This window comes from Onychostruthus taczanowskii, unplaced genomic scaffold (assembly GCF_017590055.1).
Source record: "Onychostruthus taczanowskii isolate IOZ18803 unplaced genomic scaffold, ASM1759005v1 scaffold2, whole genome shotgun sequence".
Lineage (NCBI taxonomy): Eukaryota > Metazoa > Chordata > Aves > Passeriformes > Passeridae > Onychostruthus > Onychostruthus taczanowskii.
Window position 1 is genome coordinate 18,601,685 of NW_024499239.1, and position 24,327 is coordinate 18,626,011.

General features: G+C 38.6%; 1 protein-coding gene across 1 annotated transcript in view; it reads right to left on the bottom strand.

Moving 5' to 3' along the window:
* PPP2R2C (protein phosphatase 2 regulatory subunit Bgamma) overlaps positions 1-15,768 on the bottom strand; it is a 134,532-nt gene extending 118,764 nt beyond the window's left edge. The window contains exon 1 of the mRNA XM_041402806.1: positions 15,674-15,768. Coding sequence (XP_041258740.1) covers positions 15,674-15,743 — 70 coding nt within the window. The 5' untranslated portion in view covers positions 15,744-15,768. The remainder of the gene's footprint in view (positions 1-15,673) is intronic.
* Between the last annotated feature and the right edge of the window lie 8,559 nt (positions 15,769-24,327).

Genomic DNA, 24,327 nt, shown 5'->3' on the forward strand with positions numbered 1-24,327 from the left:
GCCAACAGTGGCTTGACATCAACAAACCACCTGCTGGCCCATCTGACCCACTAGGAAGGAAGTGGCCAGAAGAAAGGGAAATCATGCTCCACTCACCCCTAATGGGGCTACACGTTGAGCAGTGAGCAAGAGTTCAACTCTCTTCCACAAGTGACTGAACCAGGTTATGATGCAGTTAACCATTTTTTTAAGACTGATTAATTGAAGAGAATAATTCTGCACACGGCACACAGTTTTTCTTCCAAAAAATTCCACGGTGCAAATTCTTCAGCCATAGTCTGTTCCTTTATAGTGGGTTAATCTTTCAGGTTTGTCCTCAACCAAGGAGCTCTGGGATGCTCTTAACAGGAATCACCAGCTACAGAAAGTCTCCTCATCAGCTTAAGTGTTTCCCTAAATGTTCTGCACATAGCTCAAAAACACCTCTCTCTCATTATGACACTGTGAACTTTCTGGAATCTGAAAAAGCATAATTTAGGAGGATAATATGAAGCTAACAAATTAGCATAAACCCAAATGGGCAAATGAAGGGAAAAATTACTGTTTTCTTAAGACACACATTTTTAAGGTTATAGTAGTAAAAGAAAAATTAGCAAAGAAAAATTATTTAAGGGCTAAAACTATGTTACTGACATTCATGAAATATCCTGTAATTTTTTTCAGAGAGATTTAATTATACCTTTCATACTACTCATGCATTTAAAGATGCTCTGGTTAGCATTAATTTGAATTCTATTGCCACATAAATTAATACAACTTAGACACATTTATCAGCCCTTTAAATAACAAAGTGATGTGTCCAGGTAGCATATTCTTGAAAAGGAGAGAAAGACATACAATTAAAACCTGAACTGCAACTACTTTACATTTCAGAAAGTTAAAAAGTAGCCTGGAGCAAATTACCTCCAAGAGAAAATCTGGAGAGCAGTTTTGCTTCAAGCAAAGACTTAACAGTATTTAAAAGAAAACAATATGCAGCATGAGTAAATCATATAGCAGACAAATGAGTCAAAGAAAAACAAATGGGCTGTACTCAAGTTACTATAAATCTGAATGCATTAAGCTCCTAAGGAAACTTGCAAAGACAGTATTAAGGTCACAGTTTTCAACTGGATAATTTTAACCCCGATTTTAACCTTAAATTTAATAAATCATACTATGCATGAGAATTTCCAAGTAGATTTCCTAACTCATTATGCAAATGAAAAAAATTATAACTAAATAGCTACAGTAGCTACAGAAAATCTGTTCCTTTGGTTAAAGGACAGCATATGGTTTAATGAGGAACAGAATTGCAGTAAATCCTAAGAAAAGTAACAAATCCACATAATTTTAGCTCCCAGAAATTTTTGTGCTAAACTGCAGAATGTACTTATATTTCCTGATAGCAGTAGGAAAATATAAGCTTTGTAGATTCTAATAATTCTGAATATGGTAGATGGAGTCCAGCCACATTTTCATCTTTACCTACTGCTGTCCTAAAAACAAAGCCAGCAATGGTGTTGAATCTCTGAAGATTCAGCCCACTCAGTTTCCAGAAAGGTTTTTGGTGAGCACAGGGATAAAGTCTTCAAAAAAACCTCTTCCAGTACCAGGGGTTATAAACTACATCCCCACACTATATAATGTATACAATGTAGAGTGAAGACGAAAGTAACTAAGGTTACTGCACAAAGTAGCACAAACAGATGCAGAGATTAAGACACATGAATAGATGTTATAGAGGCACAATAGATGTGGAGGTAAGACACTGGAACAAGTGTTGAAGGCCAGGCTGGATGGGGCTTTGAACAACCTGGTCTAGTGGAAGGTGTCTTTAAGGTCTCTTCCAACCCAAGCCATTCCGTGAGACTATAAGATTAAAATCATTACTCAAAACACAAAAAAAAAAAAAAAAAAAAGTGGTTTGTATCTACATACATACATTTGTCTGGACTTACAATATGTACATAGAGTACAGCCACGCAAAGCCATGCACCTGGATCCAGTCCTGCTCCAGCCAGTGCCAGGTTCTCAATAGACTTCGTTAGACACTAAGTCACAATTACACAAAGGCTGTTAAAAACCTGTCAGGATATTAAAGATGATGTTGCTGCTGTTTAACAGAAACATGTACAGTAACCTTAGTGTCCTAACAAACCTAGGTAGCGCATTTCAGTTTTTTTAAACTTACTAGAGTAAAAAAAAATAAAATTAAAATAAAAATTTCTGCAATTTAGTCACTACCATTTCTACAGCAGGATGGCATGGGGGACTGAAATGTTAATGGTTAGTGACTCAATCTACCATTTGCAATAGCAGTGGGTGCTTTGCTGAGGTTGGGTTTGCAAGGTCACAGCCCAGGGGCAGAGGGGGTAGCACTCACCAGCAGAGGCACAAGCTGGGGTTTGAGCCATGTGAGGGAGAAGGCAGGTAAGAAGCAGAGGTCAGGTAATGCTTTTTGTCACCCTTAGATAACAGGCTCAGTTGTACAATTTCTCACTGGGGAAGGACCAGGGCATTCACACACAGGCCTGAAGGTTTTCGTTCCTTCTGATGGGGCACAACTGGCTCAACCACTCTGTCATGAGAGGCAGCTGCCATGCCTTTGGATGTGTCATAAACCATCAAAGATCTCCAGAGTGGCACCTGCCTAATTTTTGGAGCCTTCCACCAGAGGACTGTATGTGATCCATAGTGTTACATCAGAGAGTGCAGAACAAACCCTCCCAGTAAGGGAGAGATGTCTGACATAAACATGAACATTTATTAACCCATTGAACTTTGTGTTTTCGGGGTTTCCCCCACTCCCAGCTCATCAAGACGGAGATCATCACTTCAACCAACAGACACCAAATAACAACAATCAAGTCTCCTTGATAAATGGGTGGTGATATCTTTCCTCTCCACTATCTACTCTTATCTTTTCTTCTCATTCTTTCTTTCTTTCCCTTATGTATTTTCTGAAGTGGTAAATTCATACTTTTGTACTGTTATATTACTACAGATAGATAATAACCAAAATAGCTACATATCTCATTTCCATGGCAAACCCATTATTCTAAAATAATCCCTACATAAATATAATTTATATTAAAAAGCGTCATTTCATTCTAATCTGCTGCAAGAGATCTATTAACAAGAACCTCAGCCACCCTCACCTTTAGGTGTGAGTAATAACAAAGAGAAAATGCCATTAGCTTTTCCCTTATCATAACATGATAAAATCCTGACCCTGTCCTTCAACCAGGTCTGTTGATATTAATATATTTAACTGGGATCTTAACCAAGAAGACTGCCAGACTTCCCCCAAAAAAACTCATTTTCAGTAAAATGGTGCAGAAGAAGGGACCCTTCAAATTTAAGAGAGACCTTCCCTGTGCACCTGAGGGTCATCTACAGATCAATTAATCAGGTCCAAGATGATTTTGAGTCACATTTGTGTCCCTTAATGACAGTAAAAGAACAGTACTAAGTGACACTTCCAGGTCTTTCCCTCACAAGATTCAATGGATATACACACAGAGAGCAGAAAGAACTTGGCAAAGAGTACCAAACAAGTTGTGGTTTTGGCTGGACTCCCCTTTTTCTTAAGTAAAGATTCCTGGAACTCAAACAGTAGCAAGCACTGCAGATAAAAGCCAAGTATCACTGCAATCAAGTCAAGCAGCAAATGGAAACAGAATAATTGTAGTCAGGGAAGGAATTCTGTGTCCTTATTTCTCTCCCCAGCAGGGCTTGGATCTACATATTCTTGATGTCTCTGAAGTCTGAGCAGGGAGTATTACTTCCAGAGAGAGAAATTCTGAGAATTTAAAGCTTTAGGGTCCTGTTTGAAGAGAGATGCAACAGTTGCCTTCTGGCAGGAATTAAAGCTGGCATGGAAATTTCACAAAAGGAATTAGAAGATGTTCTGGCAAGTGGCCAAAAGGAAATCAAAGGAACTTTAGCAGTATGAAGACACATACCAGAAGCAGATGAAAAGGAACTTCAAGACAGACCATTAGGTTTAAGAGCTAAGGTTACCCATCTGTTGCCTGGGTAGAAGACTGTGTGAACCCAGGGAAAATGTTAATTATTCCTGTGAGGTACTTAGTCCAAAAATATTCATGCTCTCTTACATAATTTCCAGTATTGACCACATGTCAGCTGTCTAGGAGAACAAATGTATTTTAGATTCAGCCCAAATTCTGACCTATAGGAACTGAACAACGTAGCCTTCTTTCAGTTCTTCAAGCGTGGTATGTTACTGGATCTGAGAATCAGACTGGGGAAAAAAGACAACCTGATAGCCAGTCTGACAGCATTCTGTGAGTTAAAAGATCTTAAATACACATAAACTATAGCTCATGCCTTATATCACATTTATTGTCTTAAATATCTAATATAGGCATAAGTAATCAGCTATTTTCCAGAAATACAATATACACAGTGGGCAGTTTCTAAAGCAGTTAGTTTTGAAAACAGAGATGGAAATCCATTGAAATTATCTGGGTAGTTCCACAGCTGAAGGGATGAGCTCTGGGGGTTTTATTTGAAGAAATGTTAAAAGGAACTGTTGGACTACTGCTTTTAAGAAAATGAACAGGTGTTTCACCCCATCTCTACTTTAGCCCGATGTGCTACTGTTGAACTCTTTCAATAAACTCTGTTCATGCTTCCATCCATAAAAGCAGTTTTTGAAAAAAGGAAAATCTTTCTGTGCTCCATCAGAAGGTTTCTCAGCAGGGCACAAAACAAGGAACAGAAAAAAACCCAATGACTCTTTAGATAAACTCACAAGAACCACCACTTACAAGCTAAAAAACAAGACTTTAACAAGTTCCTTGTCCAGGACATGTAAACTAATGAAGTTACTGTTTTTATATAAAAAAAATTGTCCTCAAGTTTGCTTAAACTGTGCAGCTCTCCCAGTGTCAGGTTCCACCTATAATGGCATACCCTAGTTAAAATGTTTAGGTATCTCTTGCTGTCACATGTAGTCAAGTCTCATTTAGCTACTTGTATTTATTTTAAACTTCCAGACATTGGCACTATTTCCCTAATATATCTTGCCTTGCAAAATCCTGCAGGGTTTTACTTACACAATAAAATCTCAGATTATGGAGTCAATTTCTGGACTGCAGTGCAAAACCACTAAAGGCAAAGCATAGGAGACTCTGGCAAGCTTTTTTATTCCTTTCCTCACCTTCAATTATCCGGATTCTATTACTGTGTTAGATTATGTCTGTGCCCATATGCACCAATTTCTCAATGAAGATTTTAAGGATCAAAGGTGACTTAGCAAGAGGGACATTAAAGGCTTTGAAATATTTGCAACATTTCAGAAAAGAAGACTGCCAGACTGAGTAGTTTTTCAAGAAAAGTGCGTAAATTCAACTGCTAAAAAGAAACTGATTGAGTTCAGTCATTAAAATGCAAAATACAGGAATAGCTTCCTGTGCTAACCTGAATATAACTACATTCATCAAGTCTCATCTGTAATAACCAGGCTGGTGTTTGCTCTGTGGAATCCAGACTGCTAATTCTTCCCATTTACAACAACTCCCTGGCTTTCAGGAACAAAAATAATTTTCTGTCTAAATATACTTACACTTAACAATCAGAAATGAATCCCTCTGCAAACAGCTCTCCACACTGGCAATCACCTTTGTTAGTAATTATTTATAGTGCAGAAGCATCAAAGCTTTCTTCTTTCACATTTAACATTACTACTATTACCACCATTTCCCAGGTACATCCAGGATAGCTGTCAGACATTTTTCCAATATACTTATAATTTTCATTTCCTCCCTTCCTTCTGCTGTGCACAAATATTGCAAAAGCCTTATAACAAGGTGGTTTTGAAGGAGCACAGCAGTAAGCTTCACTCCTCTGGAGGTCTTCACCACACTGACCAAACTGGTGCACACTGAGCAGGGCACAGGGAGCAGCCATGGGACTCTGGTGGCAAATGGCAAATTTGCACCAGCACAAGACCCCTGTGCTCTCAGGAGCAGGCTGCTGTGGTGGTTCCCTCCATGCCAGCAAGGGACAAATGTCAACCAGGCCAAGTTTGCTGACATCTTCTGAAGAAGCCTAGATTGGTGGGCTAACCAGAGCCTCTTCCCCTCTGCTCCGAAACTTCCCATGCCATGGGAGTGGCTCCAACAGCAGCAGGGAAGGAAAGATGGGGAAGTCCCAGGCTACAGATTCCTCTGGAGAATGGGCAATTTGCTGACAAAAATGGCATCCATGTCAATTTCAAACCAAATCCTCAACTTTAAACGCCTTGAAATTAATTTGGAGGTATGAAAAAGTAAAAGATCTTTTCAATAAAACAATTTTAAATAAAAAAGCTGGGGGAAATCAACACAACAAAGAGCTGGTTGTTTGTACAAATCACATTCAGCAGTAATTTCTGCACCACAGTTCTAAGTTAGGGCAGCTAAAACCCTTTATGGGGATGTAGCATGAATTCTTGCAGCTAGTAAATATTGAAATTTTAATATAGTTGGCTGATTTTCAACACCATAACTACTAACAAATGCAACTCATTAGTTTTAAAACTAGCATCTCTTGTAACATTTACACAGTAACACAGAAAGCCTGTACTCTATTTCCCTCATTTTTCTGAAATGCATGTGGAAGCACAGAAATGTCTACTCTACCAAGCAAGGTCACACTTAATAATGGAAAATAAAATCAAGGAATAACAACATTCAAGGAAACAGTTTTTGCAGCTCATCACCACCACAGACAAAAATCAGAAACTCAAGGACTTTGCTTCTCACACCATGGTGGAAGGAAGGTTTGGCCCCAGTCAGAGACAAGTGTCACTCCCCTGACCAGTGCTGTCACACAGAGACCAAAAGGTCTGTGAATCACATGGGACTTGAAGGACAGTGTCCTACATACCAGCTCAGATCCCACTGCCTCCCACTGCTGAAACTTCTCCACAGCCATTGCAGGACTTCTAGATCCGCATTTCAAGCATAGCAGCTGGGAGGAACACAGGCACACCAGAAACATGCAGTAGCAGTCATCCACAAACCTTCTGTGAGTGGAGCATACTCCTGTGTTACAAGTGCACACAACATGCACAAAAGTATATTCATATTGTACCTGAGCACTGAGAATAACCATCATCCATAAGACTTTACTTCACTCTTAGTAAAGCATTCCAGGAAATTCTGTAAGATGTAATAGTTCACATCTACCTATTTCAAAGAGACTGCATATGTGAATTCCACTTTGATCTTCACTGTTGATTAAAGAGAATATACTTGACCTAAATCTTCCATTCAAAAGAAGACTACAGAATACACATCTGACTTCATCTTGTACTGGTTATTCCCATATCACAGATCTGCAAGCAGCAATAAAAGATATCAAATCAAGCAGGGTGTCAAATTAACACGTAGCATGATGAAGACTCTCATGTGCTACCTTGGCAGTCAATTCAGGCCTACACTCACCAGTCCACCATGCCTAAAAATTTCTTGAATTTTTCTAAGTTATTATTATCGAATTTATTAGTTGAAATTTTCTTTTTATCACAGCACAATGTAGAAATAAAGACATTCTGTCAGAAATTATTTATGAAATAATAACAGACAGATTCTGATTTACAGTTATACACTTATTAAAGACTTTGTGCAAGGTTCTATCATAAATTGAAACCTCTCAAACAATACATGACTGGATAAAATTCTAGAAATAAATTACTGGTAATTGGTGACCAGCTCATTGCTCGAAAACTATTTTTTGTTTCTATTTGAAATGTTCATTTAATATCTTATAATAAGGAGAAATAAGATGGAGTCATTAAAATCTGAGATAATGAAATAAACAATAATTTATTTTCAATTAAACTCGGATGATCTTTATTTCTACTAGAAACTGGCCCAGAAACTGGTAGAGCAGGTTATGGTTATCTTTAATGCAAACAGCACTACCAAAGGCAGCATTAGCCTCAAAATTTAGGCAAATAATGTTATCTTGTACAATCACTGATTATTTGCAACACCTGAGTCACAGAAACAACAAAAGCACTGCAGACAGGAAGAAGTATGGCAACAGTAACTAAATTCTAATCAGACTTGCGTTGAACTAAAGAATAATAAACCAACTCTTAGTCTTTAACTTTCTTCTGTACTCTAAGTAAAAACACATAAATGTCATTATAATACAGATGTTTGCATCCTTCTCTTTTTTTAACAGATGGATGAAAGAAACAAAGACTGCTATATTAAATAATACAGATCCCAAACTCTGTCATATTAATAATTCACAGAAGTCACTGAACTGCATGGCATGTCATGCTGAGATTTTATTAGGAATCAAATCTCTTAATGTACATTTCTATTATTTGTCTTTCACTGGCAAAATACAGTCTGCTTTTATTTGCATTGAAGCAATAATAAAAACAGGAACAAGGGCTTTTCAGCAAGGTAACACTCCTGAGAATACAAACTCTCTTACCATATATAGGGTAAGAGATATGCTTTGCTCAGTGGGGCTTTTGTTCTTGGTAAAGAATTGGGAAACTTTCAACAGGAACAAGTAAAATAGACCACACTCATGACTAAGGGCAAACTCAGCATTAACCTGAGAACTATGGAAATAGTTGATCAGGAAAGTGCCTCAACACAGCTAGAGTGAGTGCAGCATAATCTTGTGTTACAAGTGCACACAACATGCACAGAAAAGTGCATCAGGAAAGTGCCTCAACATGGCTAGAAGTTCATTTCAAACCCAATCTTGTTTAAAAAAATCCCAAAAGTCCCCATAATAACTTTATCTAATTTCCTGAGATTATTACCTTTCCCTGGCTACAGGGAAATTTGCCTGAAATTACACTGAGATTAGCCAGCAAATACTTTCTATTCTCTTAGCAGATAGTCCTTGAGACAAAGCCTTACAAGGGTGATTAAATAAACTGTGGATGGAAAGTTTCAAGGATACAACTAGTAATGATGTAGTAATACAACATAAACAGTAAGGATGGATTACCTTTTTATGGCTATAATAAAAGATAGTTCTTCTCCATTATAAAATATTCAGTGTTACTGTATAGTGTTTCACATTTTAAACTGATACAATAGCAATATCTACCATTCTCTAAATTCACTGTTTAAATATATGATGTATTGCTGAAATGCCTGAGGTTTACACGGAAAACATATAGAAAATATACTGCTAAGTACAGTTTTCATAATGATATATACACTAAATAAACTTCTCCCATGTGAACAATGACAATGACTCTACCTGCACAATGTTGTTTACTTTTACATCATTCAACACTTTTAAAATGTCAGTTTCAATTAGAAAAAATCTGGCAGACACAGCGAGCTTGCACGGATCATATTTCTATGCCTGTGTTTTATCTTACACACACATTGCACATTCATGTCCTGAACTTCCAGTTTTAAGGCTTATATGTAGCTCAGTCTATTACACATAACAGCTATATAGTTAAATATACTATAAACATTTATATTTATAATATTTCTAGTCTGCTGGCACCTGGAAAAGCTCCAGATTGCTGCAAGTATGTTCTTTTTCAGAAAGAAAAGAACATACTTGTTCAGCGACTTCTTGTCACTGTCACAGAAGGAGCTTGGCTTTAGCTAATGTTCTATGTGGTCCTTTTCTTCTGTTAATACATCTTATTCACTTCTCCAGGACCTCTAGCACTATACAGCAACCAAATACATTTATTATTTAGATGGTGAGTGCAAGATCATCAGCTGATTACATATGCATGCAAAGAGAGACAAGGCTGGCATCAGTCCCTAAGGGAAATCCACCAAAATCACTGATCCAGCATCAGAGATTTATTCCTTTGCAAACAGGAAGATTGCAGCCCAGCCTAATCACACTTGGTAAAGCTTTAAGGGTACATGTGACACTGGTGAATAACCAGTGCCATGTGGAGAACATGACATCAAGTGAAGATCCAAACCAAGTTAAACATGCCTTTGAAACATCTCCTGCAGCTCAGAGTGGCTTGAAGTGCCCTCTTAGGATGATCTAACAACCTGTCCTTAAAGCTCCTTGAAGAGGCAGGTCTTCTTCTGAGGAGGCAGGAACAAGTTAACACTAGCACACTTCTGCTCTTTGGGAATGCTGGGAACAGCAAACTGAGAAACTCCAAAGGCCCAGCCTAGGATCAACACCCTAACCCCAATCCTGATTTATGATTTCTTCATCAAGTACATTTGGCAAGCAAAATAGAGAGAACAATATTATGAGCCTAATAAATGTAGCATGAATGGAGTACTTTGAATGTGTAGCTGGTGCTGCAACATGGCAAGCTGACAGCACAAATTCACTCTGGCTAAATCTACCCTGCCTTTTCTGGGCTTGTTGGAGAGAATTGCTGGCCCATGTCACCCACACAGACATTGCCTTAAATATCTGTGCTGTGCAGATCCACACTTCAAGCAGTACCAATGTTTGGTTTTCCTGGATGCTGAACCCCACATCCAGCTGCAAGTTTGGGTGAGTGAGCAAAGGGATAGGACTGCAGTGCAAGCCAGAGTGACAGCAGCACTCCAGCTCTGCCTCCACGGCTGCACCCAACTAAGCTGCATGAATAAAGATTACAAAGCCAGCAACATCACTTGGATGGAATAAACCTTATTAATCCAAATCTTCAAGGCTACTCACAACATTCATCTGAATATCACTGTGAATAAAAGAACCAAATCCATGCAGAGAAAGACACAACTATATCCTGTTTAACAGGGGGCAAAGTCATGCTTTAACAAGGTTTACCCCTGTTCACCCTCAACTCAAGGAAAAAAATAAGTAACTTAGACTGCACTAAGAATGAGCAATAATTTCCAGGGTAATTCTGAAACTGTTTCTAAATTAGCTCTGTAAAAAGATTAAAATCATCAATATTCACAACATAAATCCTGAATTGCTGGAGGTTGAGAGGAAGAGCTACCTCTTGTACTTTTCTTAATAAGGAGAAATCAGTGGACTGACCAATGGTGAGCCTGAGCCAGCAGTGTTACTTGTTTGCTATATTCATCCAATTAACACCTCAGGTATTAAGGTCTAATTCAAATTATATTTGAGATGTTTATGAAAGAAAAGATCATAAATAAATTTCTTTTTGGCAGATGAAAATTGATAATTTCCTCTAATTTTGATTACTGAAGGAGATAAATACTAACTTCTTTTGTTAAGGCAAAAAAAAAAAAAAAAAGCCCCAAAATCTGTTTTCATTATCTGCAGAGGAGTTTACAATTATTAAGGAAAAAAAGGGTTCCTTTCTCCTCTATAATAAACATTTCACATGGTTATGATTCGATATGTTTTATACTGCACTGTTAACTCTCATAATTCTTCAAATATCATATTTGAGGACATTAATGTGATTAACTTTTTCACAGAAGCTATATGGAACTAAATGGCACAATTTGGCCATATAAAAGTCTAGATAGTGCAGGTCACCTTCTGCCCCACTGTACCAGTGCAACTCCACTGGCTCCACCTGCACTTGCAGGCCTAGACCAGGGAGGAACCTGTGTCTCTCCAGAAAAACTGGAAGTATAAACATCTTTTTATTCCTTCCCAAAACAGAGATACTCCATAAAAAGGCAGGGATCAATTCATATGCTAGACTTGTCTGCATGCAACCTGCAATATGCTTCACCTACCAGAGAAGAATTTCTCCAAATAAATTCGGAATCACGGAGGTGAAACACATCCTTCAACACAGTTTGGCAGGAATAGTGAATTTTGTTCATTACTTCTGTTAATTGTTAAATCAGAACAATACAGAGTAATGGAATTCAGGTGGCAGTTGAGCAAGAGAGTGGCACCATTGATTCCAGCAACTTTTTGCCCTACCAGGAATACAGCAACCACAGCAGGCAATTCACTGCTCAGAATCAGCTCCTGTGTGGCCGAGCCCAAGGTACTGAGCAGTCCTGTCAGTTCTACCATTAATCTTAAGCACAGGTAACATCAAGGGAACTCTAGGACTGAAGGACATCCTCTGCCCGCTAAAGCACAGAAGCCTCTTTTGTCCTCCTTCCCCCAGCTCACAATTTTCTTGCCCTCTCCCCAACAGACTCTGTCTGTACAGTAATGAAGGATCATGTTTCTCCCATCCAACCCATCTTCTCTTCCAGTGCCTCTCCTCTCTCCTCAGTGCTCCTGCAGTTGCTGTGGAAATAACACATTTTACTGACCCAACACCTCCTGGACAACTGGTTCCCACAGCTGTGGTGCAAAAGGCAATTAAGATAAAACACAGCTCTGCAATGAATCACAAGCCTGAACAGATCTCAGAGGTCATCTAGTCCATTCCTCTGCCCCACGGGAGGCTCAGCTATCCCCATGTCATTTCTTACAGACATCTATGTCACCTGCTTTTAAAAACTTCAGTGATAAAAATTACACAAGCTCCCTAGGCAATATATCCCAGTGTTTCATCACCTTTGCAAAGAAGTTCAATCTTTCCTCACAGCTCACATTTTCTAAGCCTCAGATATTTTTTCTCACTTTCTTTAAAAGTCTTACCTGATCTTTTCTATTTTCCTCATACAAACAACTCCAATTAAAAAGCTACTTTTAAAAGCTACTGTTTAAAAGCTACTTTTGAAAGTGATCATTGAAAAATTTGCTGTATATTGCAGCTGGAATTAAATCACTTTTTTCCCTTGTGCAACCGTAACAAAACTTTAAAGACTTTAAATGACAAAATTATTCACGTTCTGTTTGTTGTAATGCCACACTGTAGTTGTGCATATGGAACAGGAGAAACAGGGCCAGGTAGTCACTGTTGTCATATGTGTGTCTGTAATGCCTATTATAGTATAACAGTTACAGTGTAACAACAAATGAAAAAATTGTTAGATTTAAAAACCAATTCAATTTTCCATAGTCACGGTAAAGCCACGTTTATTATAGATAATCCCAAAGTTCAAAATTAATGACCTATCAAAGAGATGAAATTGGACTTTGCCTAAGCAAGCAGTTTTGTTAGGAACACCTTCAGACCACTAGCGAGAGCAGAGCAAATGAGATTTGGCTCACAGCTTTCCTATACCCTGAATTCATATGTCATTTGACTCTTTGGGCTTTTTCAAATCACTGAAAAAGTAAACCAGGTAGAGAAGTAAAGCAATGCTATAGTTAACCCACATCTTCATGATTACTGCTGGCTTTACTTTCCTCATGAATACTTAGAGGAAGAAAGTACATATAAGGGTTCTTAGAAATATTTCCTTTTGTAAATGAATTTAGTCTGCTGCATGGAATAGCAAGGACAGAGGACACCACTTACCAAGACTTCAAAATTCTGAAAATGAGATAAAATTTTGGTTATTCACAAACAACAATGAATTGGTAACTTCTCTAATACACTGGACACCACATAAAGCATTTCTTCATTTTAAATGGTGGATTACAAAAGCCAAAGAAAAACTTGAACTGGACCCCAAAGAAGTACAACAAGGTAACACATTACTGCCTTACTGTTGTTGCTACATACTGCACTTAACATGTCACAGGACCAAATACAAGGCCTGTGAAAGGACTGCAGGCCTTCACACTTGAGAAGTCTTAAAGTTCCTTCATGGAGCCAAATCTTTAAACAAAAAAGTACAAAATTCCACAGAAGAACAAAGCACATTTAAAGCACCACTTTAACTAATGTATTCATTATGCATTTTAAACAAAGTGTATCAATGAGAAATTAACATTCATGATGCTCCTCTTTGAGCTGAAGGTCTCCTTGGAAAAATTTCACAGAAAAATCCATTCCCTCATGATTTGCAAGATCTTTTGAAAGGTGTGGCAATGTCATGTCAGATATAACAGCTGTGAAGAATTCTATTACACCTGACAAACTCTGCATTCTCAACAAGAATTACACTAGTCCAAGATGAAAAACTAATATTTTGCTACTGAAGATTTCAAGAATAGATGCCAACATATTTCATGATGACTTCTGATCACAGGAAAAATATAAAACAGGTCAGCATTCATATTCAAATCATATTTTTACCCATTTCAGACAAGCCCCTCCATGTGCAATGAGAGAAGAACATCCAGTCCTTATGATCCAAGTATCAAGTGAAGATAGAACATTAGAAAAATCTAACACTTGCCCCAGCAGTGTCACAAAAACTACTAAAAATTTCCATCTATTTTTAGAACACTCATGACATATAAAAGGAGAATATGGATTTGAAAAATCCACCATTAATTATTTTCCTCAGACCACAAAACACAGAGACTTAAAAATTCAATTTTTAGCATTGCTGCACATCTGAAATTCACCATGTATCAAGTACACTGCAGTAATTATACTGTGCATTCTGCAGAATCCAAGGCATGAATTTACAAATTTCAACAAAGTTCCTTCAAACAGGTGACCACATCTCAAAACATAAACATTCATCACTCTGAAAACAAAAAAAAACAAACAAAAAAAAAAATTAACCAAGACTTCAAAACAAATTTGAAAATGCACCAAAACATGAACCAGAGTGCAAAGAATGTCCTAGAGGCAAGATTAGCAAGCAATTACACCAGTCACTGGTAACAGTTACAGTACACAGCATTTTTAATTTTTCTTCTGAAAAATCTGCCTTGTGGTCCTGGTATGACAAAATTCATCCTACTGTTTTCTCCAATCTAAAACAATTCAAATCATCAATAATCAAGAGAGCATCAGCTGATTACGTTTCAGGATGCAGCATGGGAGTATTAAGTGACTGAGCATTGATCAAATGATGACAGAATCTGGAGACTGTGTCTCAAGGAGTATTGGTTGACCCTGATGTTAAGTATGTTCATATTATATAAGCCTACATTGAGTTACTGTTTCTGCTGCTGAAAAGTGCTGTTAAAACTGCACATACAGATATATTTGCAAAGTCAAGCATCTACAAACACATTTCTCCTGTTCAATCAATCTTAAAATGGCCTACTCTTAAACCAACTTTCTGACAAGGAAATACAGACCAGTACCTGACCCAACCATTTCACGTTCTCAAGGTAAATTCCCTCAGCATTTCATGTATGTCACCTGCAGGAAAATTCCTTTTTATGTAATAACCTACAAGTCACTGAATGATTTAAAATGAAGGTGCCTTTTCTTTTCTCATGTACCTTGCACAGGGAACAGAAAGAAAGAAGCAGCATTTCAAAAGATGATGCTTACATATCCTTTCTAAATGCCTTCTAAGTGTATACAGTTCTCTAGGGAACAATCAACTGAGCAATGTCTGTAATGCTCAGGATATAATTACCAAAATGAGACGCCTAACCTTCATTACACCAGCAAACAGTTAACTTTACAGATTATTTCTCTTACTTTGGTGTTCTCAAACCTTTTTTGGTTTGTTTTTTTTTCAGTAATCAAGTGCTTCCAATCTTCTATACAGCAGCTACTGAGCATTCAATGCCAGGTGCTGCACACCTCACTAGCAGAAACTCAGCACAATGCAAGACCTTCTCCAGCCCGTGTACTTTCATATACTGCTGTAGCATGACAGAATGTCTTTGGGATTCAGCGAATTCAGACAGATTCTGTTGCTACATCCCACAGAAAAAACGCCCTGAAATCCCCCCTGTTTAAAAAAGGAAAAAAAAGGAACAGCCTACATCTCCAAACGTGACAGTGCATTCCCAGCATAGAATACGCAATGCAAGAAGAGAAAAATTGCAGTATTTATGTTACCTTCAGTCACATAGTTGTGGTCTCGCAGAAAGCTGTGGTTAATTTTCCGTGTGTCCGTGTCCTCGCCCATTTACAGCAGGATTACTCAGCATGCCTATCCGCAGTGGACTGATAGCATCAGCAGAGGTCGTCACAAGAGCACCATCCATGCTGCCACTGCCTAGCAGAGGCGGGGAACACACCGGGCCACTGAGCACAGCATAATGAGGGCTATTGAGGCAGCACAGATTGGGAGGGGGGCGAATAACGAGCGGGAAAAAGAGAAAAAAATAAAATAGAGGAAGAAAAAAAGGGGGGAAAGGGGAAAAGAAGTAGCGGGAGAACGCCGGAGGGAAAAACGGCTCCGATAAATTACGGACGCAGAAAGCCAGCAGGGAGCTTGCGTGGAGGGAAGAGAGGCACTTCTCCCGCAGTTAAAGAATAGCCCAGCTGTGTCGCAGGTACTCCGAACACAGGCGGCCCCGCAGCGGCGGGTCCCGGCGGCGGCGCGGCCGGGCTGCAGCGGGAGCCGCCCGGAGCGGAGCAGAGCGGGTCGGGCCACGCCGCTGTCACACGCCCGTGCCGCATCAGCGCTGGCCCCTCCCCGCCCGCGGCCCAACCGCACCGCATCTGCATGGAGCAAAGTGAAAAATGACACTGCAGGTAATTATTTCAGCTCCTCTGCCGGGGAGATGGGCAAGGAGAAGAGCTGAGGGAGGGGGTGAGGGAGAAGAAACTTCAAGCTGATTAAACGCGTTTGCATGGACACGTATTGCACACGAACATGCGGCCACGATTTTGTGCTAGTCGTACTGTCATCTGCAGCAGAAGCAACAGTCGTTCAATGTCAGCCTCTATAAATATTACTGAAATTGCCAAATATCTGCCTGTGCAAAAGGATTCGTCAGAGGCAAGGCAACCTTTTAGAGAACGTAAGATAAGATAAAATAACTGTTATTCATCTTTTTTACCCCCAATTTTGTAGATAAATGTAAAATTACAAAGTATTTTACAGCAACCTCTCTGGCTTCTCTGTACAGGAAAGAAAAGCTGGACAAAGAGAATGTTTGCAGATCATTGGTTTTCTTAAACCTGCTACTCTTTCAGTTCATTATCCCATCATCTTGGAAAAGCAGTGATAAAACACATATACGCAGAAATATGAAAATAAGTAGAAGAGGAAAATTACTCACTTGCATTATAAAAGAAAGCTTTTTCTTTATTCCAAATGCTTAATGGTTTATATTACAGCAAAATTCTTTCAACTGAACAAACAAGCAGTTTCCTTTAGCTTTTGATATCTATTCAAGAAAGCACAAACTGCTTGCTGCAGAAAATATGTATTCAGAAAAGGTAAGCACCACTGAAGTTTAAATATTTGAACACAAAACAAATGGCTGTATACCAAAACCACCACTACAGCATGATAAGGGAGTCCACAACCACAAAACCAATAGAGGAGAGAGAATCTTGTGCTTTAGACCCTGGAATTGAATATGGGAAGGACAATTCGGCTGTCAGCATTACTACAGTATTTTGTGTAACACTGTATCAATTTTTGTAATTTTTTTTGGTATTTGTTTTTCTTTCTTTCTAATGAACTAGGACATACAGTTCTTGAAGGAAAAATCAAGTACCCTGCTAGTCCTACAAACTGGCACGTGACTTTAAAAAAAATACAGGACTATATGAAAACCTGCTCAGGGAGAAACATCTCATTTCAGGATTAAGCAAGGCTGGTAGGGAAAGAAAAATAGCAACAGAATTACCTTCTTCTTTTTCTCAGTAATAAAGCAAAATAAAACAACTATCTCCAGCCTAACAAGTAAATATCGTAAAACCTTCACATTTGAGCAGGTGGGAAAGCAAGAGAAGTTATTCTGTACCTGCACCTGTACAGAACACATTTTACAATACTAGAAATGTTATTTCTGCATTAAAAGCATCAGTCAGTACTGCAGTGGTACCCACAGCTCTCCAGTATCTGCCCTATCCTCTTCAGAAAAGTGGAAGGAAGCCTTGCAAACGCTGATATTTAGTTTGGACAACATGGTTCTAATCTATGTGATTGAGCTGGTTTATTTTACCCTTTCCTGACACATTATGTTCTCACCTTGGATTTGTTTTTCCGAAGACAAAAGGGTCTATGAGCATAACACACTGCACACAAAATCCCAACTTTGCCAAAGTCTTTGGCAAAGAGTACAACAAACAGCCAATTTACTCTCAACTACTTAACACCACAGTTACACCAGTCTGGGTCAAGAAGGCACCTCCCTTCAACATCTCTGCAAACTGCCTGGCCTTACAAAAGTCTGTCCAGATCCCTTTGGAAAGCCTTCCTGCCCTCCAACAAATCAAAACCTCCAGTGGAGACCAGCTGCCACCTAGCTATAACTCTATTTACCACCACTCCCTGGGCTCAGCCATCCAGCCAGTTTTTATCCAGCAAAGAACACGCCCATCCAAGCAAGGAGCTGCAAGTTTCTCCAGGAGAATGTTGTGGCAAACTGTGTCAAAAGCTTTACTAAAGTTCATGCAGCAACATCCACAGCCTTCCCCTCACCCACTAGGAAGGTCACTTCACACAGAATGAGATGAACTGGGTCAGGCAGGACCTGCCTTTCATGAACCTGGGCTGGCTGGGTGTGATCGCGATTGTCTTGTACGTGCTGCTTGATGTTGCTCAGGACAATCTGCTCCATGACCTTCCTTGGCACTGAGGTCAGGCTGACAGGCCTCTAGTTCTCTGGACCCTCCTTCCAACCCATTTGATCGATGGGCTCCACACTTACTGACCTCCAGGTCAATTAAGACCCACTGCTCCCTGTTACCTAGGGTTGCTGGTAAATGATGGAAGGTGCCTCCGTGAGCACTTTCACCCGCTCCCTCAGTTGGATCCCATCCAGCCCCACAGATTTGTGTGTGTCTCAGTGGTGCAGCAGGTCACTGATCATTTCCCCTTTGATTATGGGCCTTCATTCTGCTTCCCATCCTTGTCTTTCAGCTCAAAGGACTGGGCACCCAAGAACAACTGGCCTTACTGTTAAAGACTGAGGCAAAGAAGGCACTAAGTACTTCATCTGCTTCCTCATTCTTTGTCACTATTGTTTCCCCCTGCATCCAATATGGAATGGAGGTTCTCCTTAGCCTTCCTTTTGTCCCTGATGTATTACAGAGCGTGGATTCCCTTGTGAAGGTAACACTGAGAAGCTTCCTCCTATTACTGTAGTGACTCCTAAAACTGAAAGAAATGTCACCCTGCAGGGCATTTGATCCAAAAAATCAAGCAGCACATTTGGGTAAAAATGCATAGGAACAACTTCTGTCTTCAAATACACAGAAAATGAACACGTATTCTCTCCCTTCTGAGAAAAAGAATTATACAGAAAACTTACTGAAAATAAACAGATAATACATTATGCAAATGATGAGTACAGTCTCAAAAAAGTCACACTGACAGTCTGTAAAAAAAACTGCTGGAACAATTTTCTTTGTAAATACCTCTATATTTATGTGACCAAGGTGGTTGAGAAAATTCTGGCCTTCTTGTTGTTCCTGCTCTTCCATGTAAACTCACTAATAGCTGTCCTTTATTTGTCCTCAATCAGTTCAAACGTTACAATTTCTATGGTCTGTAATTCAGAGCCTACACTGGAATTTTTTTAGGTGTAATTTAAGCTGTTAGAGGTGTTTTCATTTTTCCTAGGAGCAAAGTGGACATTTTTTTGTGAAGCCAAAATTGTAACCTCCATGCAGAGATAATGTTCTCCATTCACCATTAGAGAGGTTCATTGACAACTTCCTTAGGCATCACATCTGGGTCAAATCACACTTACTTTGTTCTTCTTATTTTTAAGTTAAAAACAATCTCATAAGGAGGAATGGAATGATGAGGAAGCCTTTAACAAAAACCCTAGACAATATTCCCAGTGTGCATGCAAATGCCTTCCCTAGGATTATGAGCCAAATCCTTACTTTGTGGCAAATATTAGCACTCCACTGACTTAAGTAGGTCAGTTCACATGAGAAAGATTAGCAAAACTCTGCTCTAAATTTGTAGCACAATGCAAATTTGTGAGCCAACATTTGCAGATAACTAGCTGTGCCATTTTAAAATGCTACTTATTATCAATCCCACCTATAACCTACATAATTTGATCTGGTCAAATACCCAGGGAGAAGGCAGTAAGGAAGGAAGCTTTAATCAAAAATATATCAGTTATTTGGAATTTCATAATAGTTCACAATGCTACTCACAAAACAAACCTCTAATTGAGCTAAATACAGTACAAACAGAGAAATAAAAAAGTGTCCTATCTTAAAGAATTTATAAGTAAACTATAAAATAGAAGAGCTACATGCAGATTAGCAGTGACATTTAGATAAACAGTGAGTCAGTAATGAGGATGGAGTCCTGGTTTAGAGCTTTCTTCAAAAGAAGGTCATTAGAGACTGTGCAGAGAAGCAATAAACTGGATTGAATAGGTTGAAAAATAACTGCATAACAAGAATAAAACAAGCTTAGACAAAAAAGTAGGAGAACTGGCCAGCAGGTCAAGGAGGAAAGTAAAAGGCAAGAGCAGGCATGACACAGATGCCAATACAGACTGTGGGTGTCAGTAAAAGAAGAGTTAAGAAGCAAAACAAACAAAAATGGATCTGTGCCAGGAGGAGAAAAATCTCGTAGGACAGAGAAAGAAAATATTTAAAGAGAGGAATAAACCTACATTTCCATTTGTCAGAGTTTTGGGCAGAAGAATCAGAGAAAGGGGAAAGTAGGATGGAAAAATAAACAAAAAAAAAAAAAAAAAAAAAAAAAAAAAAAAAAAAAACAAAAAAAAAAAAAAAAAAAAAAAAAAAAAAAAAAAAAAACAAACAACCAAAAAAAAAAACCAAAAAAAAAAAAAAATCAAACAAAAAAATACGAAAATAAAAAAAAAGCCAGAAATGGAAGCCACAGGTAGCCAATACCCCAATGAAGGAATCAAAAACTATTTATGATACAAATGGAGCTGAGAATGTAAGGATTGGAAACAGTGTAGTCTAATAGTAAGGAACTGAAGAAGATGAGAACAAATCTTTGGCTGAGTGACTGCTGATCATGTTCGCTCATCTCATTTCCAGCAAGAAGCTCTGGAGCAGAAGAGAGGGAGGAATTAGGCATTAGAAGGCAGTTTGTCTTGAAGGTTACTGTGTAATCCTGTTCATAAACACCTGCTGAACACGGCCTGAACATCCTGTTTTGCTCCTGCAGAACATTTGTGTTCTTCTCTTCAACACATTTTCTTGAAGAACCTCTGTTTAGCTCTGTCAGACACTAAGAGCACAACCTTTAATAATTAAAACTCTTAATATCTGAAACAGAACATCATCAGGTACTCCAAGTCTCCATTTTACCCCTGAATTACTCCATTTTACCTCTGAATTCATCACTCCATCTGAATTAGATTAATTAAGCTTGAACTGCGATTGAAAAAAATAGTAGTGGAATACTTAAATATTTTATTTGTCTAACAGTGGCTTTAAATGAAATGAAAACTGAATTTTCAATTGGCACAGAACTTTAATTATTTGTAAAGCACAAGAGATTTAAAGGACTGCAATGGTAAAAAAATAACCTTAGAAGTTGCATAAATTTCACAAAAAGCAGACTATCTTAAAATATTACTTTAATTTAATGTTTGTGACATCAGAGGAGGATTTTAGGAGCTTTAACAGCATTTGCTTCTAATCATATCCTAGTATCAGCAAACTGTGCAAAACAATGCAAAGTTTCTTCAAATGAAATAAGGTAACATATACAATTAGTCAGCCACAGAAAAAAATACCACAAAATATTTAGCCAACCCTTGACAATCATAGCTCATTGAATCTGAATTTGCTTACCAACAAAAGATGTTTATAAGACAAATATTGTCTCCCTTTTACATATGTACAGAGATGTAAAATGCCCTGCTATTTACTTCTCCAGTTAGGCCATTGGCAAATTAGTTTTGCTGTTCATTTGTTTATTAATAATGTCCTCAAATATAAGATTATATAGTACAGTCATACTTCTGTTCAAAATACTTTCATTTAAAAGGACAAAGCAACAAGGAATTAAAATGTGATAAAAAGCTATTGCCTTAGCCTTCCTCCTGCTCTGCTCAGTTTGACAGAGAAGGACTCAGGGCTGTCAGCCAGGTATAAGACAGCAAATTCACTCCCTTGAGTTTGTGTAGTTTTCCTTCTCAAGTCCTTCTGAAGTCCTTTTTGCATTTGTTTAATAGCCAATACAATATACATTATATCTGCCACCATGCAGTTCCTTTTTTGATTATTTCTGACAAAAGCAAATAGATACTGCCAAAAGCTAAAATAAAAAGCAATAGAAGAAAAATTACATCAATCACAGCTCTCAAGTAAAAATTGATTTTGTTTCTTTTAACACCCCATAAGTAATCATTTAGAATCTTTACATTTACAGCATTTAATTAATATTTTGCTACAGTCTTCAGTTACATTTAATATTTATTTACAATTATAATGCAGCCCAACAATTTTGAAAAAAACTAATGGCCGCTATCACAATTGGAAAGATATGTCATTATTCAAAAAGGGAAAATTTCTTCAACACACTACCTTTTGCTGTGTTAAATCTAAAAATAACACCTGCCCAGAAGAAGTAATTTATTTTTAGCCTACATACTCCAGACACAGAGTAAAACTAATGCCTTCCAGCAGATGGTGATTCTGGAAAGCAAGCAATTAAAAGTTATCATTGAGTAATTTAAATTGCAAAGCCAATTTCTGTCAACGTCTTTCACCCTCTCTGTTCGGGTGAATGTTGCATAAGGATCCTGGGCTGAATCAGAGCCACTTTAAGGTTTGCAGAAAGCCAGAGCAAGGGATGAGCTGAATATACACCACACCTACAGCTTTTCACAGAGGAGCCAGCAGTTTTGCTCTTATTTTTCTGTGATGTGCTGATGACATGATGCTGTGGTGAAACTCAATAATATGAAGAGCTCTGGGCCTAATTTAATGATTTTTATTAACTGAGAAAATACAGCCAGGATATTTGGACATAAGGATCTTGCAAGAAGGCTCCCTGAAGCAAACAGATGCCCTATGACACTCCTGTGTTGCATCTGATGCCCCGTGTGAGGAGATGTGAGTCTAGACTCCATGTTTTCAGAAGGCTGGTTTATTATCTTATGATATATATTATATTAAAATACTACATTAAAACTATACTAAAAGAATAGAGAGAAAAGATTGACCAGAAGGCTAGAAAGAAGAAGAATAGAATAAATAACAAAATCTTGTGACTGCTCACAGCTTCGACACAGGTGGCTGTGATTGGCTTGATTCATCAAGTGAAAACAATCCATATAGACTAATAGAAAAATGCACTTGTTGCATTCCACAGCAGCAGATAGTTATTGTTTACGTTTCTCTCCTGAAGTTCCTCAGCTCTCAGCTTCCCAAGATGGAAAAATCCTAGCAAAGGATTTTTCATAAAATATCACAGCTACACTCCTGTGCCCCCAGGATGCCCCTGTGCTCCTCTCTGGGGCCACTGCAGCCATTCTGCCTGCAATGGAGGTTTCCGCATCCTACCACAGCAGCTGCACACCAAGCCCCCTCTGTGCTCCATAATGATGTCTAATCCATTCTGGAAACCTGCAGTTGATTTCAGGTGCTCACTATGAAGAAAGAAGAATTTGGAAATATGAAATATCAACTGGCCTGAGCAAGCCTGCAGCCAAGGAGTGGAGCTGTTCTACAAACAGCAACTGCACCTTTGCCTGGTCCTTTTGTGGTTTGAAATCACACCTAAAACAAGTCCTGCAAACCATCAGCTAGTGAGCTCAAGGAAGCAGGTAACAAGAGCATGAACAAATTCCAGGAGTGAGTTCTGCACACTCTAGGGGCAAGTTTTAATTTGGCAAATTTCAGAATACTGTAACAGATTTCAATGGGACCTAGGTTTAGCAAGAGATGGAAAGCAAGGCTGCAAAATCTTAGGGGAAGGAAAAGCAGAAGGAACAGGCAAGATGCCAAAAGGACACACTGGAAGTTTTCCCAGAACTTACTAATTTGGAGGTTAAGCCTATTCAATGACTGCAGCAGGAATGGGGAGACTGGTCTAAGGGAAAAAGCACAGCATGAAGAAATAAAGACCAAGAACTAACGCCATCTGTGAGGCTTTAGCCACATCATTTATCTTCCTTATTCTTTTTCACTCTTCCACTGCCTTGCCTATTTAAACCAAAAATTACAAGAGCATAAACACTGTCTTGTCTACTGCAGTCATCACATAGAGACTGATGCAGGACCCTTGGGCAATGCTGATACTTAATTATACACTGCTCCTAGCTAAAGAAGCTCATCTGTTTCTAAAACAAGCTTCTGTGTCCTCTAAAACACAAGGCAGATTATTTACTCCACTGCAAACAACACCAGAGTAAAAGAAAAAAAACAAACAAACAAAATGGTTCAAGATGAGTTTCACACAGAAAACCTCACAGTAACAGAGCCTGTCATTGTGCCAAGTAAGCCAGGGACCCTGGTGGACAAAAGAATACAGAGCCTGAGGAAGAAAGTAGGCTTGGGGACAAGTGTTGAAACAAATGCTTCCAATGCCTTTAACTTTCTACAGAGGTTACTCTGGTCCCAAGTTTGTCAAA